The 18,179-nt window shown below is 39.0% G+C and overlaps 1 protein-coding gene across 1 annotated transcript in view; it reads left to right on the forward strand.

Annotated features, from left to right (window-relative positions):
• Positions 1-15,396: 15,396 nt before the first annotated feature.
• LOC140319551 (receptor tyrosine-protein kinase erbB-4-like) overlaps positions 15,397-18,179 on the forward strand; it is a 277,450-nt gene continuing 274,667 nt past the window's right edge. Inside the window, exon 1 of the mRNA XM_072397222.1 lies at positions 15,397-15,775. Coding sequence (XP_072253323.1) covers positions 15,697-15,775 — 79 coding nt within the window. The 5' untranslated portion in view covers positions 15,397-15,696. The remainder of the gene's footprint in view (positions 15,776-18,179) is intronic.

Genomic DNA, 18,179 nt, shown 5'->3' on the forward strand with positions numbered 1-18,179 from the left:
TAACAAATAAGCTCCTGTTGTGAAGCATGATTGGCAGTGTGAAAATATGTTGATCAAGCAAGTTTTTAATCATGTATAAGTTTAGTCAGCAATCTTTCATTTGAACCAGCACCGACACAGAGGGACTATCAATTTATTTCTCATTTCACAATACATGATTTGTCATGGGGATCAGTATATAGCCTGATAACTTTGTCTTGAAGAAAGCATCAAAGCCATACAATAAAATAGACTACACTGGGTAAAATGCAGTTTAATACTCTATTTTTCCCTGGTAAAAACAGCTAATTGAATGAATAAATCAATACATTGATATATGACTATTAAAGAAATTAATGAAACAAGACAAAATTCTAGCAATTAATAGCTTTATTACAAAAGATATGGGCAAGTTTGAGTCAAATTAAATTTTGTGTCCATAAAATCTGTTATTTAACAAAAATTTCTAAACATTGATATGTAGCTAGACTATTTACACCATTACAGCCCCAAAGGTTTGTCTCAGACTTTAGTGTTATGATGGGTGTTTGTTACACTTTAAGCAATGTATATGAGCAGGTGGGTGCCAGAGCCTGTTGAAGCTTCTAAATGTCAGAGCTGTCTCCTTCACCCCCTTACTTCTTTAATCTATGTTGTGCACACACACACTCTCACACATTTTCACTCAGCAAACACACAGAAAATCAAAGCTGCCTGAAGGCGGTAGCAAAACCGAGAGGTGTAAAAGCCTGAACAGACCCCAAACTATATCTTTTCATCTTGAGATTCCACTATTTACCTGCCTGTCAGTTGATTGTTTTGCTCCCACCTCGATCTTATCTCTGTTTGAGTCATACTTTCAGCACAGGAGTTACACACACACACCTGCATTTATCGTAAGATGCCTCTCATCCCTTCTCAAAAACTAGATAGATGAAAATAAATATATAAGTGAATAAGTCATTCATGAATACTAATAATACAAAAACATTGTGAACCATCATCAACCTGTCACCTTTAGATAATGAAAACCAAACAATGCCAAATAATTCTAAAGTTGAAGAAAACTTGGTGCTGTCATCAACTCTAATGGCAAAATCAGTTAAACAAAATCTTGAGTAAAACAAGAAAAAAGTTTTCTGCTTTTTTCTGAAGATTAAATCCCTACATTATTCAAATATTGAATCACCTGGACTATCTGACAAATGAGATTATCAATAATCATTAAAGAAATAATCCACCAAAAGTCCTTGAAATGATCAGACTTTTTACTGTATTGACCTCATTTCAAGTAATGATTTATGTCCTTGTGATAATATAATCCCATTTTTTTTTTAAAGTTGTGATGCTATGTGAAATGTGAATAGAAACAGAAAGCAATGATTCACAGATATCATGAATTTTATTCACAACATGGAAAACATATCTCATAACATATCTCAAAAAGGTTGGTTGCTTTCTTTTCTTGGTTAAAAAAGAGACCAGAAAATGACTTTGTACTCAAAAGAAACAGTTGTAAGAACATGTAGCTAACTAGGTCAATTGACAGTGGTTCATTAACATCTTTTGGTGTAAAAAGAGCACCTTGGAGAGGCAAAGTCTCTCTGAAATAAAGATGGGCAGAGGTTTAGCCAACAGCAAAAGAAAATATATAAATTGTTTATAAATTGTGGAGCAATTTCAGAACATTGTTCTTCAATGTAAAATTGTGAAGACTCTGAATATCTACAATACATACCTACAATACATGATGTCATCAAAAGATACTGACAATGTGTTTGTAAGGGAGACAGCTGAAAATTAATAAAGGATGCCTGTAATCTTCAAGCCTTCTGGCAACACTACATTAAAATCAGACATGATTCTGTCATGGAAATCACTGCATGGGCTCAACAACACGTCCAGAAATCATTCTCTGTGAACACAGTTCACTGTGGCATCCACAAATGAAAGTCACTTGAGAACATGATCCAGAAACATCAGTGTCTGCTCTAGGCCAATGTTAATTTAAAATTAATTGAGGCAAAGTGATAAACTGTTCTGAGGTCAGATGGACATCATGGACAGCACATCTGCCTGGACAGAAGAGGAGAGGGACCATCCAATTTGTTATTAGTGATCAGCTAACAATTGTATCGGCAATCAGTTCAAAAGCCTGCATTTATGATGTTATGGTGGTGCATTAGGGCCTATAGAATTGACTGGAAAGGCAACTTCAATGCTGAAAGGTCTATATCGGTTTAAGAGCAACGTGTGCTCCTGTCCAGATGATGTCCTTTTCAGGGAAGTCCTTGCACAATTCAGCAAGACATTGCTAAACCACATACTGCATCTTTTAGATCGGCTTCTTAGTTGAGTCCAGAGTCCAGCATTTAACATATTTTCTATATTGTATTATAAATACAATATTTTTTATGTGATTTGAAAATGATTGAGCATAATGTTTTTTGGACACAAGAACCTTTTTGAAAATGTCCTAATTCCCTTTTGTATGTATAATCAATACACATTTGTGTCACTCGGGAGTTTTCATTGAATGTGTATATTGAAGGCTATATTATTCCCACATCCTCTCTTTGGTTTGATGGTTTATGAACAGCTGTAACAGCTTTGTGATGAAGCTGCAAGACTTTCTTGGTTGAGCTTTGTTGCCCATACCACTTCTTCTGCAGGTTCTTTTCAACAATAAAATCTATGTGAAGGGATCAAAATCATTTAAAACCATAACAAGCTACACCTAAACACACTTTACACCACTAGATTTTCTGCAAACTCACACCCCATAATGGCACCAGATGAACATACAAAACGTAACAAATACTGGTACCAAAGCATTCATAATGCTTAATGTTCAAACCAGCTTTGAAATGAAGGTTGACGTTCATTTTAGCTTATAAGCACTGTAGCCCGTCCACTAGGTTTGAGTCACTGAGCAAGGAGCAGCTCCAGATCTTTTTCAGTACAGTGCAAATCCTCAGGAGGGTTGTGCATTCACCTGGTGACAAGTCTTATTCCTGTTTTTCCTGCCAGGTGGATGTTTGGACAGGCCCTTAAACCTTCACACACACCAGCAAAGATATGAATGCACGCACACACATACACACATGAACGCTGCCCACACGCCTGCTTGGTTTCTGTTACACACCCATATTTTAGCACTTAGTAAGACTAGTTGGAGCACTGCAGAAATCTGGTATCAAATGCAGTACTTTTTCAAAGTGCTGTGCCTGCATTTGTTGTAATATGAGATGTTGGGAAAAGATGTATGCAATGCAATAGCAGACTGGTGCAATGTTATCATTGAAACACTAGAGATAGAGTGCATTTTGGGCTTTGTCAAGAGGCTCTTTCCACAATGTCATCTCACTTGCTCACGGGTGTTAATCCTAATGATTAATTTATGCAAATAAGAGCATGAATTATCACAAAGTTTCCAAGTAATATATCTTTTTACTTAGGTTTAAACAAGGTTGGTAATTCAGATATCTCAGACCAACATACATACATATAGACATTTCATGTTTATACCCTGTATAGACACCATTTTAGCGAGGAAGACTTGGTGTCTTATTGCAAAGGCTTCCGGGTAACATGTTGGGCTGGTTTGTGGTCAGAATGCGAGGTCTCAATATTATGTGGGGAGGAAGGGAACTTCCACTTTCCTTCCTCTGCTTACCGATGTGCAGTCACGTCTAGTGGCAGGAACTGTGGGGTGCAACAACATGCACAAACAGACAGACAAGTGGAGAAATGTATTTCAGACACACAAAAAAATATTGTGTTGCTGCACCTTTATCTGGAAAAGTCAGAAAAAGAACAAAATAATCATAAGGTAAAGCACATAAACCTTTACCTTTCCTTTGTAAAGAAAGCACAAAAACAGCACATGCATCAGTTGCTTCAGAAACTGAGAGAAAAAGAGTTAGAATAAGGGATGATGCATCTGACACAAGAAGAAGCTGGAAACGTGACAGAAAAAGAGAAAGTAGGGGTTTTAGAGCAGTGCACACCTGCGGATTAGATTGAAATGTGACAGTATAGTGGGAAGTGAGATACTGTACAGTTTGAGGGCTGCCATGCAGCACACAGCCAAAGGTTTACTATAGGAAATTGGGATGTGGGGATACAGATATTGGTGGTTTGACATAAATGGATACACAGCTGCCAAGAGCTGAACTGAAACAGGAAATACATTGGAACACAAAACCTGTTTTTCTTTCTTTATTTTATTTGCACAACTCAAATAAAGAGAAGGAAGTTTCAGGGCTAACTTCAGTCTAATTTGAATGTGTTTGAATGTCAGCCATGGACTGAGAATCACACGTAACCACTGAAATATCTAAAAATAGATTAGCTTGGACTGCATTTTTTTCTCTCTCATTTTCAGTTTGAATGTAACAAAGCTGATTTTCCACTCCAGAGAGTAGTAGTTTTTTGGGGTGGGGCCTTAAAGGGGTCGACTTATCAGAAGTAACTGAAAGGGCAACCACACATACTGTAAACTAAAGTGCAAAAATAAAATGTCAGCCCTTAATGTTTATGCCATTTGCATCAGAATCACTAGCTCAATGTGGGCAAAAAAGGATACACGGTATGTCAGCTACTCCCTGTCTTCTCTGCACGTTATCAATCAAATTCAAACAGTGCCTGCACTCTATAACACATGAGTTATCGTTATAGAACAATTCCTTTGAGAGAGTTTTCAACTGAGCAGTAACAGTCAAAATGAAATCAAATTTTGAATTATGGCACTCTTGTCTTTTACTCTGTAGATAACATGTGGATCACACACAGTTGTTTCTGTACAATGACGCTGATGAGTTGTCAGAAAATCTGAGGGTTTTGGCTTCACTGTACTTCTCAGAAGAGAAGAGGGACAAAACAAATTACTCAGACTGAAATGCTGTCATTTTGTGCTTTTAATCATGCAACTATGATGTCAATTGTTTCAACAACAAAGAACAGTAGGTTTAAAAAGATTGTACTGAAAAAGAAAAAAAAAAGAACAATGTCGTGCTCTGTCTTTTTATATAGTTGACAATTATTCAAAGTATAAATGAATCTTGGTAAAACTGGCTAAAGAAGAACCACAACTTCTTGAATTAACACCATTAATCAAATAACTCAATAGTAATTAGGGCAGGTCCTGTCGTTGATTAATTACTGTTAATTTAGTAGAGAAACTCCCTGCTTCTCTCTGACAATAGGTTTCTCACCTTATTTTCAACTCTGGGAAACAGGAGCGCAAGAGTCAAGAATAAAACAGTTGGCTCAGGTTCTTCTGGCACGCTTCTCACCTTCTGTTCTTCAAATGTCAGCACCTTTGTTGTGGTTGCAGATTCTTGGGTCAAGAGGAGAGAGCAGGAGACGGAAAGACTGACACACTTTGAAGCCATGCTAAATGCCTGTACAAAATACAAACAAGACATGTGAAGCACACCAGGGTGTTATGCCTGTTCTTTTGATATGAGTCTGTATGGCCTACAGCTTTAACTTGTTTCATGAATAAAGTCAGTATCTACATTCTTGTCATTGCCAGCCCACTATTTTGCTGCTTTAACTTCCTCGGTTGAAACAATTCTAGTAAACCTTTAACACTAAGGATTTGATTTTTACCATCGTAAAAGACTGAGATAAAATGCTGGGGCAAAATAAAATTACTGACAAATTGCTGTCATGCTGGTTAGATTGGTTTGGAAATAAGGACAATGTTTTTGTGTCACTTGATTTGCCTTCAAAAACAGTTTTAGTTTTAAAAAACTGTTTTAGGTCAGTATCCATACAGAGAAAACATGACCTAGATGTAGACATATATTTTGCTATTTTAAATCCATTTACCAGTCTCAGTATTTCTGTTACACCACACTGTTAACACGTGATCCAATCTGTGAGTAGTCATGTATTCTTCCCCTGTAGAGTGAGTTTAAGATGTGCACATTATCCCCTAACAGTTTATACATTTTTTGTTAATTTAACCCTCTGAGGTCTACGATTACGCCGGTGTGATCAGATCGCATGATGTCTTTACGGCTCAGACCCTAGAGAATTAAATGGAATTTTTTTTTCAATGTAAACTTTAGTTCTCAGCTAAGGAATGATTTAGTGGCCTTTGAGGTTCCACCCACCGTGTTTGTGGTCACTCATACTCTGCCAGATCTTTCTCAGAATGTACTGTTTTGAAGTTTGTTAAGTTACTGTTCCATGTTTGTATATACATTGTCTGTATAACATTCTGGCTATCTCTTTTCCCTTCGTGCCATATGAACAGAAAAAAACTCATGAACAAGTTCATATGTCTGCAGCCCTCTTAGCCTTCTGTGCTGTTTCATAGTCACACACTCACTCATACTGCCATCTAGTGGTACCTTTTTGCAATGAAACGTAAAATGCAAGAGCAATGAAGCAGCCATCTTTTCAGTTTTTTAGAAAAGCTTTTTAGAAAATCAGACTGATATAAAAACATATGAGAGGACAGTCCTATGTGGTGTGGGAGTCACTATCAACAATCCTTTGAAAGTGTCACCTCCTCATCTGGCACATAGACACACGGTGTGGGAACAAGGTGAATCTTTCATCAAATAAGATTGTGTTTGAATATCATGACATATGTCAAAAGTATTTGATCAAAGTTCCAAATGCACTTGTATTTAGATTTTAATCCCTGTGTTCTGTGTTTGAAAAGTACAAGACCCGCATGTAAGGGAAAATCTCATGTGAGAGTGAGGACACTGACACTGACAACAGTTTTGGCAAAAGTGTCTTTATGTAAAATAAATGGTGTGTATGAAACGCCAAAATGCATACTCTAAATCTACTACAACTCCATCAAATCAAACATCAAAATATGCTTTCAGACATTTCTTTCTTTCCTTTTTTTATTTTGTTAAGATTTTTGATGTTTTGAATTCCTTTTCAAACTATGTGCAGTATGTACATCTGTGGTTATTAGGTTCATCGTGTTTTTAGTTCTCTGAGGGTTTTTTTTTCTCACAATGCAATAAATAATATGGTTTGGGATCAGATATAAGAATGTTTCACTCTGAGTGTTCATCCATCCATTTTCTACACCCGCTTAATCCAATTTAGGGGAGCTGGAGCCTGTCCCAGCTGTCATCGAACTAGAGGTGGAGTACACCTTGGACAGGTCACCAGTCCATCACAGGGTCACACAGAGACAAACGAGACAAACAACCACACATGCTTGCATTCACTCCTAGGGTCAATTTAGAGTCACCAATTAACTTAACTATGCATATTTTTGGCCAGTGAGAGGAAGTCGCAGTATAGCCTGTGTTATAAAAAAATATATTTCATGACACAAGAATATTTAAGTGCCTCTGTTTAGATAACCAATATAACCAATAACATAACCAATATTGGTTATATAAACAGAGACAATTAAATATTATTTTAATACATTAAAAGCCTTAAACAGTTATCGATCAGTAATGATTGTATTCTCAGTTCTATCCTGAGGATGGCAGCATTGTCAAGAGAGCGTCCAAACAGCTGGTGGTTTTTCCATCCACGTCAGCGTAATAGTGCAGTATCAAAGCTCATTTAAAGCAGCATTAACATGTTGAGAAAAGTCGGCTCCCCGTCTCGTCCTTAGGTCTCACTTAACATGACTGGCCTCATTTGAACTTTTGACCGGCCTGCAATTTGCAGTGTAAGCGATCCAATTTACAACACCTTCACAAGGGCACATGCCGACGATTATTCATCAGTGCAGTGCAGGCTGCATGATATGTGTGTGTGTGTGGTACTGCAGATTGCAAAAAGGAAGCAGACTGTTTTCGGATGCAAACTCAAGAACATACATGCACATGATACCTTATAAAAAAGAATACTACACAGTAAAAACAGCACACATAGTCCCACTCTGCTGCAGAAAGGGCCATGACACCATCAGAAGTATTTAGTGCTCTGAGGGATTGATATGACCGATGATAATGTTTAAAGTCTGGTAGCAAGTTAGTTAATCAACAAACATCCAAGAGGTTTTCCTGCAAGGAAATATATATATATATATATATATATATATATATACATGAAAAACATAATGCATCCCTCTCATACTGATCTGGCGGTTTTGGGATTATGAGCAATTCCATCACCACCCAGAGCAGAATTATCCCGCTTCACTCGGTGGACAGAGAACATTCGTCAGCAAACTCTGCAGTAAAATGCGACTCAATGGCAGTCAACATTTCCCCCTAATGGGAAACAATTACACACTCAGTGGCTTCTTCAGTGACTTCTGATGAGACTCATTCACAGAGGAAATGGCCACGTAATCATGTGTGTGTAATGCGCTAACGCTGCTTATTGCTCACTGAGTCAGGCTCATGCAGAGCCAGGCAGGGTTTCAGTCGACTCTTGAGCCACTATATGAGTCTGATGATGGAGAAAAATGTGGAATGAAATGGCTTTGAGCGCATAACATGCATACTCAGAGGAATATCTCTATTGCTGTGAATTTTTCAATTTGAATGTGTGCACACAGGTCTCACACAAAGCCAGATATTCTCTAATGCATCCTCTTTCTCAGGAGAGTGACAATCGTTACAAATTACTCTGGGAAAGAGGTACTTTTTATGATTTATGCTCAGTTGGACTACTGGTGTAAACATACCAAAATTTCTCCTCTATCCGGGGATCCTTGTTTTCATTTTTAGCTTTAGTATCCTTTTAAAACGGACTTTAAACCACCTTAGCAATGTTCAAACTTGGAATTACACTGATGAAAGCCTTAGTGCTTGAGTTTGACTGAATCCTAAATAGTTTTGAGTATTTGAATGAATTAAGTTGTTTTCATTGAAACACATACTTTATTTTAATTCAGTGTTTAACCTCACGATTTAGAAGTTCTTTACCAAATGTTCAAATAAGATACTGAACTGACTTTGCAATGCCTGGGATGGAAAAATAAAGCTGTTGTTTTGTGAAAGAAATGTCTGCTAATAGATAAACTGATACTAATGTGAAGCTGCTGAGCAAGCAGATGATATTATGCCTGAACATGCCTCAAGTGTAATGCCATATAATCCTGTGGGAAGTTAATCACTATATTGTGGCGTTGGATAATACAGTTATATTTCATCAGCAGATCTAGTCATTTCTGAGATCATTCAAATGGCAGAGTATATGAAATCTGCAGCTGATCTCCACACCATTCCTGAATGTAAGAATTTTGAATTTGTCAATGATAACATCCTCTGATGTGAAGCACCTCTACTATCTTACTCATCGAGAACAATTCAGAACAGTTTGTTTATATTTGTGTGCTTAAGCATTGTTTAAGCCCTGTTACACAATGTTTCCTGATATGCATACAATTACTGATTGTTCATAAATCGCCTCAGTTGTTATTCAAAGCAGATGCAAATACAAAGGAACAGTATGACTCTCATGGTGCACACAACTTTGGATAAGCCAAATTAAGAATAAAAATAATTAGATTTAACCAATATTTTATTAAAATTTGAGCATGGAAAAGCATCTTGAATCTTGAAAGTAAGAAATTTACATTATTTTACATCTCATCAAAGATATTAGCTCATTTTGATTTTGATGGCAGCATCACAGAAAAGTTGAGGCAGGGGCAACAAAAGGCTGGATAGGTAAATGGCACTGAAAAGAAACGGCTAGCTAGAGGATGATTGTTTCAACTGATAAGGTTCATTGGTAACGGGTCAATAACATGATTATAAATGGAGTAACTTATAGTATCTCTCTGAAGTAAAGATAGGCAGAGGTTCAAAAATCGGACAAAAGCTTCTGCAAATTGTGGAACTTTTTCAGAACATGATGATTTAAATATTCCATCATCTACAGTACATGTTTTTATCAAAAGATTCCGAGACATCTGAAGACATTTCTGTTCACAAGCGACAAGGCTGAAAATGAATACTTGATGACCAAGATCCTCAGGAGGCCGTCAGGAAACACTGCATTAAAAACATTCTGCATTCTGTCTTGGCTAAACACTGCATGGGCTCATTAACACTTCCAGAAATCATTGTCTGTGAACACAGTTCATTGCGGCATCCGCAAATGCAGGTATTCTTTTAAAAAGCATCTGGTCTCTTCTGTTGCTCAAAGAGTTGACACTATGCAGTGGTAAACACTGCCCTGTCCAAAATCTCTTGAGATGTGTTTCTGCTATAAAAGTCAAGATGAGCAAACATTTTTCATTAAAAAAAGGAAAATGTCTCACTTTCAACATTTGACAAGGTTCTGTTGTAAATAGAATGCTGCTGTATGAGACTTACAAATCATTGTATTGTGTTTTATTTTTGCTTGAAAATATGTACTCTGTAGAGGTTTGTTTTCTCACTAAAAATGTCATGTTCGATTGTCAGTTTTTTTCTAACTGCCTACCTGATTTTTTTGCAACTGACCATACAGAACAAAGTAATCTTGACTCATCGAACAGCAACAAAACCTTTAGCTGTCTTATACAAGTTTAATAGAACTTTAACTCCCAGAAACCTTCTTTTCTCTCCTAAAAGTGGACCAACTTTCCCCACAGAAAGCCCATTTCATCCATTTAATTCTGATGTCTTGAAAATAGCTATAGACAGATAATAGATAAGACTTATTCAGTTCCAAAAAGTGTATATTAACAGTGAATAATCATAAAGAGGAACAGACTGGTGGGGGACAGCTGCTGATTGAAATTTTATCAGTCCATATGTCAAATGGTGGGACGTCGCTGTTTATCTACTGAGATGTGAGAACAGCCTGCAGCCTGAGATGTCAACTGACATAATCAATGGGAATCTACGATTGAAAATTCTCATTATTGCTATTTGTCCCTGTGTTTATAGAATGGGACTCTGTCCAAGACATATATCTAAAACGATTAATAATCATGTAAAGACATGCTTTGAATAGAGAAGTATACACAGTGTAAATGGCATAACTGAAGGGGGGCAGTTGGATTGTAAAAGTTGTGTTCTTATTGAATAGTGTTCTACATGCAGCTACACTGGTATTGATGTGGTATTCCAGCATGGTATAAAAAGTCTGAAACACTCGGAGGTGTTGTCTTTTAGCTCTTTCATCCCTCAGACAATTCCATTGCTATCTATGCAACAAACCTTTTTTCAACAACAACAAAAAAAATGCCTGTAAGTTTTTTGCCGCTAAAGCTTCTGAGAAACTAAAGTTTCTTTTATTCTTCCTACATTTTTTTTTCTGAAGCACTCATTGTCTTTCTCCAGGGTTGTTTAGGAAAGATAGTCACACTCAAAAACATGAAAGAGAACCTGCAGTGCTACAGTATCTGCAGTCATAGTCTTTTGTACAGATATGTGAAAAAAACCAGTTACTTTGTTACCAACTTAGAATAAAAAGAAAGCAGGTATTTTAGCAGCGGTTTTTAAATGACTGTTGCTGAGATCTCATTTTATCGTATCTACAGGACTTCCTACTTTTAACATAGTACCACATATATACATCCAACCATCCATCCATTTACCATACCTGCTTAATCCAATTCAAGGGTCACAAGGGGGCTGAAGCTTATCCCAGCAGTTATTGGGTGAGAGGCGGGGTACACCCTGGACAGTTTGCCAGTCCATCACAGGGCCACATAGAGCTGTGACTGTACAAGATGCCTAGTTTACATCATAGTTTCTAGTGCTAACTCAGCTTCAAAACTGGTTAAATCGCTGCCTGTTTTTCAATTATGATTCCACCCAACATACATGTAGAATAAATTCTCAGTTAAGAATGAATAAAGGCTGATGAAAAGCCTATGACTAACCAGCATCTGTCTAGGATATGAATTTCTGTCCCAAACTCCCTTCATCTCTGTAACTTGTGGCTGGGACAGTTTATCATACTGAAGGTTTATCTTAGTGTGGGGGAGAAGTGCTATGCTGCAGGGAGAGATTGCCTTTACTTGCACGGCACCAGCAGAGCAAAACAATGCGCCGCATGATAAAAAATTGCTTCATAACTCTCGCATTGTGTGTCTGGCATCATTATGAGGCACAATAGCCTCTGGAGGGCCTGGCTTTTATTGGCGTGCCTCTTGCAGCAGCAAAGTCTCATCCATTAAACAAATCAGGGGGTTATGTATTAGATTAGCTGTACAGCAGGCGCTTGGGAACAGCTAGAAGAACACATGAAACCCTGTCTTATTCCCTCTCATAATCCCTGGAATAAATTACCTAATTGACAGCATTAGGTTGATACTGTCAGAGAGTGCCTCTTAAAATTTAATGTATAATGAAAATACACAACGTTGCTAAATTGCATTTTTGGTATTAGAAATGATAAACGGCAGCCATTTGGGGCACATTTAGAATGAAGCCTCTCCTCATGCTGCAAGCTGCCAGATCTCATTTTTCCATATTTCTTAATAAATTTGTGGTGTCAGTGATATTAAAAGCTCATTTCTGCTGAGGAATATTTAATAAAGCTTCTGTGTGATAGGGAGCCAATGTCAAACGGAGAGTCACAAAACTAGTTGGTGGCAGCTTGACTTGCCCAGCCCCTCCCACTGTGACACTTGCTGGTCCGTTGACCTGCATGGTGAGAACTGGACTGCCCCCCACTGGTAAAGGGTCAACACTGCAGCAGAGGTTCAAGAGGTGCCCCTCACAGTTCATTACACTATTCATACAGCAGAGTTAGAGAGCCTTTTGACTTTCCTCAAAGTGAAAGCTGAGTGTGACTGCATGCCATTTTGCTTAAGTGTTGGGTCCACTTGGATCAGGCAAGTTCGCAAACAGCCGCAGACCCGTTAGTGAGTATGAGTGGGCGAGTGGTATATCTTCCCATAAGAGGAAAAAAAAGTACTGGATCATCTCTGGGGAGGAGTGACCTGCAAACAGCTAAGACAGGAATGTTTATGAGACTGCGTGGTTTATTGCTCAGGCATATACTCTGATGTAATGGAAAATTAATGGTAACTTGACTCCTACAGTCACAATAAAACAGAATATTAGGCATTTTCAGGTGAACTAACTGAACTGTGCAGAAGTCTTGAGTATTTGGTATGACCACCTTTATTCTTCAACACAGCATGAACCATCTTTGAAAAGCGTTTCGTAAGTTTCTTGATGTATATTTCAAAGCTCTTCTTTGGAAGTTGGCTGCCATTTTATTCATTTCCTGTGAAGATGAACCCACATTGGTTTAATAGTGTTAAGGCTTGGGCTCCAAGATGTGTTGTCAGCTATTTCCAGTCCAGTTCTTGTGTAATTTGGCAAATTTCAGCCTTTTCTCCCTGTTTCCCTTCCTTGTGAACAGCTTCTTGACAGCCAATCTAAGGAGACCATGTCTAAAAAGGCTTCAGTCAACACTAGATGAATCAACTGAATGTCTAGATGCATCAAGTCTTTCTTGGGTTTATACCTGTTTCTTAAGTCCATCTTTTCAGAAACCATTAATCTGTTGTAGAGAGTTTTTTTTTTTTTTTTTTTGGGGGGGGGGGTGTCCCACTTTTTCTTTTGTCCTCTACTTGTCCAGTTTCCCCAGTTTTTTTTAGGGAGACACTGCAAATCATATCCAGATATGCCAAGTTTTTGGCTAAGAACTGTTTTAAAATCACTGTGGTGGGCCATAAATACTATTTATACCAGCAAAACTATTATATCTCTCTCTATATATATATATAAATATATATATATATATATTTTTTTTTTCCTATGTTGGGGTATTTTTTGTACTAAATGTAACTTAAATGTAAACTATGTAACTTTTTCATGGTTTAATGATTCACAGGTCACATAGGTCAGTGTTAAATGACTTAAAAATAACAGAACTCCTCTGAAAATTACCAGGTACAAGGTCTGGACTGAGAAAAAGAGGGAAAATGCAGCCAGTGTCAATGAAAGCAGGCTGCATGGTGGTGTGGTGGTTAGCACTGTCGCTTCACAGCAACAGGGTTCCTGGTTCCAATCTTTCTGGCCTTTCTGTGTGGAGTTTGCGTACACCTGCATTCTTAGTTCTCTCCAGCTTACTCCCACCATCCAAAAACATGCATGCTACGTTAATTTGGTGGGTTTAAATTGTCCCTAGGAATGAGTATGAGCGTGTTTGGTTGTGTGTCATTTGTCTCTGTGTGGCCCGGTGATGGACTGGCAGTCTGTCCAGGGTGTACCCTGCCTCTCGCCCTATGGCAGCTGGGATAGGCTCCATACCCCCATAAGATGAGTAGAAAAAATAAAGCTGGATAAGACTAAAGCTTCCTTGTATGTAATAGTAAAACTGGGGTGCTTGAATAATCAGTGTAATAGCATAACAGCCTTTTGCCTCTTGTTAAATAGTCAAGTCAAATGTGAACAGTAGGTGTCTTTCAAGCTTTATCAAACTTTAGTTACACTTTTTGAGTGTGTACTTGTTTCTGTGAGTGTAAAAAGAACTTGGGGTGAAGAGGTGGGTGGGGACAGTGTATTCTGTCCAGATGTGTGAACATATTGTAACTCCAGGAGGTATTCAACCTGCTCCTAAAGTCCACAAGTAGGCAACAGCTGGGGAAAGTAATAACCTTTTTGTCACATTGTTTTCCACACCGCTATTCTCTTCGTCATTTCTCTGTCACAGCAAAGTCACTACTTTGTTAACTATTACTAATAGCCCAGCAAGAAAAATGATGTCTCAGATGTACTATCTCAGCTTTCTGTTTGACTTTTGTGTGTGTGTGTGTGTGTGTGTGTGTGTGTGTGTGTGTGTGTGTGTGAATCATTTACACCAAGCTATCCATGACTGAGAATCATGACCCTGAATATGGAGAGCTATTGCCTGCAACAGTATTGTAGTCTGGTAACGATGGACAAAGGGAAATCTTTGATTAGGATAAAGCAAGGGGAAAAAACATCTTTAGGCTTATAATTTTCCAATCAAATTGTCTTTTATTTGCCCAATCACGGTGAAGTTATATAAAAGTCTCATAAAACGAATCGGGATCAAGAATAAACATGTTGGAACACAAGGGCTACAAATAAGTAAATACATACATAAAACTGACAATGCAACGTTCCCCCATTCTAAAGGCATCACTTTCACCACACTGCTCCAGGAGAGTGCTGACAGTTCAGTATTAAACCAACACTTCCAAAATTAAACTATATCTTATCGAATCCAGATAAGATCCTCCAAAGCGCACGGGAAGCCGTCTATAAGTGGTAGTCAGCTCTATTTTACTTATTACTCCTATAAATCCTTCCAGCAGAATTTATCTACGCTGCGCTCAGTGTGACAGGTGCAACAGAGCCGATGCACAAATTCGGGAGATTTTGGCACCTTGTGTTAACCAATCACTTCTCGTATCAAGCTTTTGCTGGTGGGCTTTAGAGTGATCGTCGGGCACCTGTTCCAATCGCGGTGCCCGTAGGAGGAGTTTAGGGATTCGGAGGTGTGTCTGAGGAACGCGAGTCTGCAGCTGCATATTGTGTCCAAGTCGAGGAGTAATGGCATGAGTGTAGTGCTTTACTGTATTTAGACAAGCTTTTAGAGAGCGTGAGTTGGAAACTTTTATTTCACCGTTTCTGCTTTCACGCAAGTCACAAATTGGGCCAGAAGGCGCCGCGAAGCGAGGCAAAGGACAGCCGGACAAACTGTTAACTTGCTCAGAGGCGAGCAAAGTCCCCAAACTCGCTGGCTGAGGAGCCGTCAAACGATTAATCGTTTTTGGCTGTTTCAATGAAGGATACGTCGCTGGACATGTGAATTTAAAGGAGATATCTGCCAAGCACAACGATGAAACCAACGACTACCCTGTGTTGCTTCGGCTTTCTCGTGACAAGCCTCTTGTTTGAGTTCTGTTCTTCACAGTCAGGTGAGTGGAAGCCCAGCACCAGCCCCCCGTGTCTCCGTGGAGCTGGTCAGTGCGCGCGGAGCGCAGCACAACTAACCACCGAGCGTAGCGACTTTCCCCTCAATACTGCTCCTTGTTGCACGTGAAACAAAGCTGCTGTGGTTCGGAGCTTCGGAGCGTTAATACGGTTGTAATTTTCATGATCTCAATGACATTTTTATTGTTTAGTTGTCAGCAAAAAAACAACAAATAAATAGAAATAAAACTGCCACAATATTTTCACTATTCCACCAAGGCACAAGTGCTGGTTTGGGTTACGTCTAATCAACCTAAGCAACTGACTTACTCCGCGTTCTTCATGCACAGAGCGGCACTGTTAAAGCTGGAGAGAAAGGAGAGCATTTGGTGTCCGTCACACGTGTCTTTTAGACAGAGTGTAGCCAGACAGACACAGAGAAGTGACAAGCTTGCTTAACAGGCTACTGCTCCTACCCTGTCTTCTGTGGACCGACAAGCTGTCAAATGTGCGGCTGTTTGGAAAGTTGTGTCTAAACTCTAATCTTTCTTTATTTGCAGACTTATTTATCGTTAAGAATAAGTTGAGATTGTCAGCTTGCGTTTTAAATAATATTGCAGGACAGCTGATTGTACACAACAGCTTTGCGCCCCTTTGACGATTACAAGACACACGCTCACTAAAACTTACTCCTATAGCGACACGAGTGACCCTAATTATGGTTGTGTTTTAGTATTGTATGAAACCCGTGCAAGCGGCAATTTCAGTGGTGAACACCCACCGATGTTCATTCAGTTACCGGGATATAAATCTAACCGGATCATCGTGAAATTGCATGATTGCTTTTTTTTCCCAACGATCCCCTCAGGGATCAAGTGGACGTTACAGCTCACAAGACTTTTTACTCTGACAGTGGCAGCACTGTTTGCACAGTGCAGTTGCGCTCTTTACGCGCAGGGCGGCATAGGTGCACTCAGCGCTGTTAGTCTGATGGAACAAACAAAAGCAGCAACACCTCATCATCACCATAAATAATGACCTCTAACCAGGACTACGACTAAAATGAGACAATAATGGAATATATCATATAGCGTGTGAAGTATAATGCGCACACGTTTGCTTCTTCCTGCCTCGTATTTGCGAAACTATATATGTTGACAGCATGTTTAGTATTTATGTCCCTGAAGTGACGATCTAAACTCTCAAACCAGTATATCAAATCTTGAGTTTAGTTAATTGTTCAAGCCAGCGACGTAAACTATGCAGTGAATGTGATATGTTTCTCTAATACACCCCACTGTGTCAAACTGTTGACATCTTGTCGTTATTTCATGATGTTTTAGTGGAGAAGTTGACCTCATTGTACTTCGTTGATGTTGCTGCTTCAAAATCTTAAAGGAAACTTTTCAATCTCCATTGTCGCCGTCCGGAAAACAGGGAAAACAATCGTGACATTTTGCTCTGCATCGCCTTAAAATTGATGTAAAACCCGTGCCGAAGGACCATCACTGCTGTTATGATTCTTAACGTAGAGCTTTGCAGGAAGCACGGGGCGAATGTTATAAAAGGTTGGATACGGTTTTTACATCAGAGGCTAGAGGGATTCGTCTTTTTACACAGCACTGACTGTTTCATACGCAAAATAGGGCCTAAATGCCCTTAACTGTCGTTTGTTTCAGAATAAATTTAAAGTATCTTAAGCGGTTCCTCTTGCACATGTGTTTCAGCAAGGTTGTCCAGGTGAGGAAGACGAAGACGGTGCTCGTTCTTTTTCACAGAAGCCAGACTTTTACCATTCACCAGTAGAGTATAGAGCTCCAAATCTTATTTGGAATAAAAAGGAACACGAGCGAGAGGTGCAGGCAAAAGCAGAAAGAGCGGATTATACAAATATCAGTGAGGATTGGCATAAACGCGATTTAAATTATGTCTCTGAAAAGGAAAGGCAATATCTTTCGCATTCGCTTGCGTGTGTAGACGTGCACGTGGGCGCGCGAACGAGTTGCCGAATCACATTTGTGTGCGCACTGACGCCGGGAGAATACACACACGAACACACGCGTGCCTCCCCAATTGTTTTTCCCCCTTTTCTTTTCCCTGTCTTCCTTAATGAGTCATGGGTCGAAATAAACGTAAAATCCTCCTCCGTTTATTTTGCTTAAACGTTTCTTGTCTCCAAACTGCCAACTTTGTTAGACCTCCACATATGTTGTTCCTGTTTATAATTGTAAATATTTTACACTCTGGATTTCCTCAGTTTAGTTGGAGTTTTTAGGTTTTTGGACGACAGCACGGTGTGCGCGTCTGCAACATGCTGAGTGTGCCTCTCACTGCTCGCTCCTCTTCCTTTGACTGCGGTTACGCACTGAAGCTGGAGGAGCTGGGGGATGCATGCAGCTGCCGATTTAC

Source organism: Leuresthes tenuis, unplaced genomic scaffold, assembly GCF_036924035.1.
Source record: "Leuresthes tenuis unplaced genomic scaffold, fLeuTen1.0.hap1 SCAF_12, whole genome shotgun sequence".
Taxonomy (NCBI): Eukaryota; Metazoa; Chordata; class Actinopteri; order Atheriniformes; family Atherinopsidae; genus Leuresthes; species Leuresthes tenuis.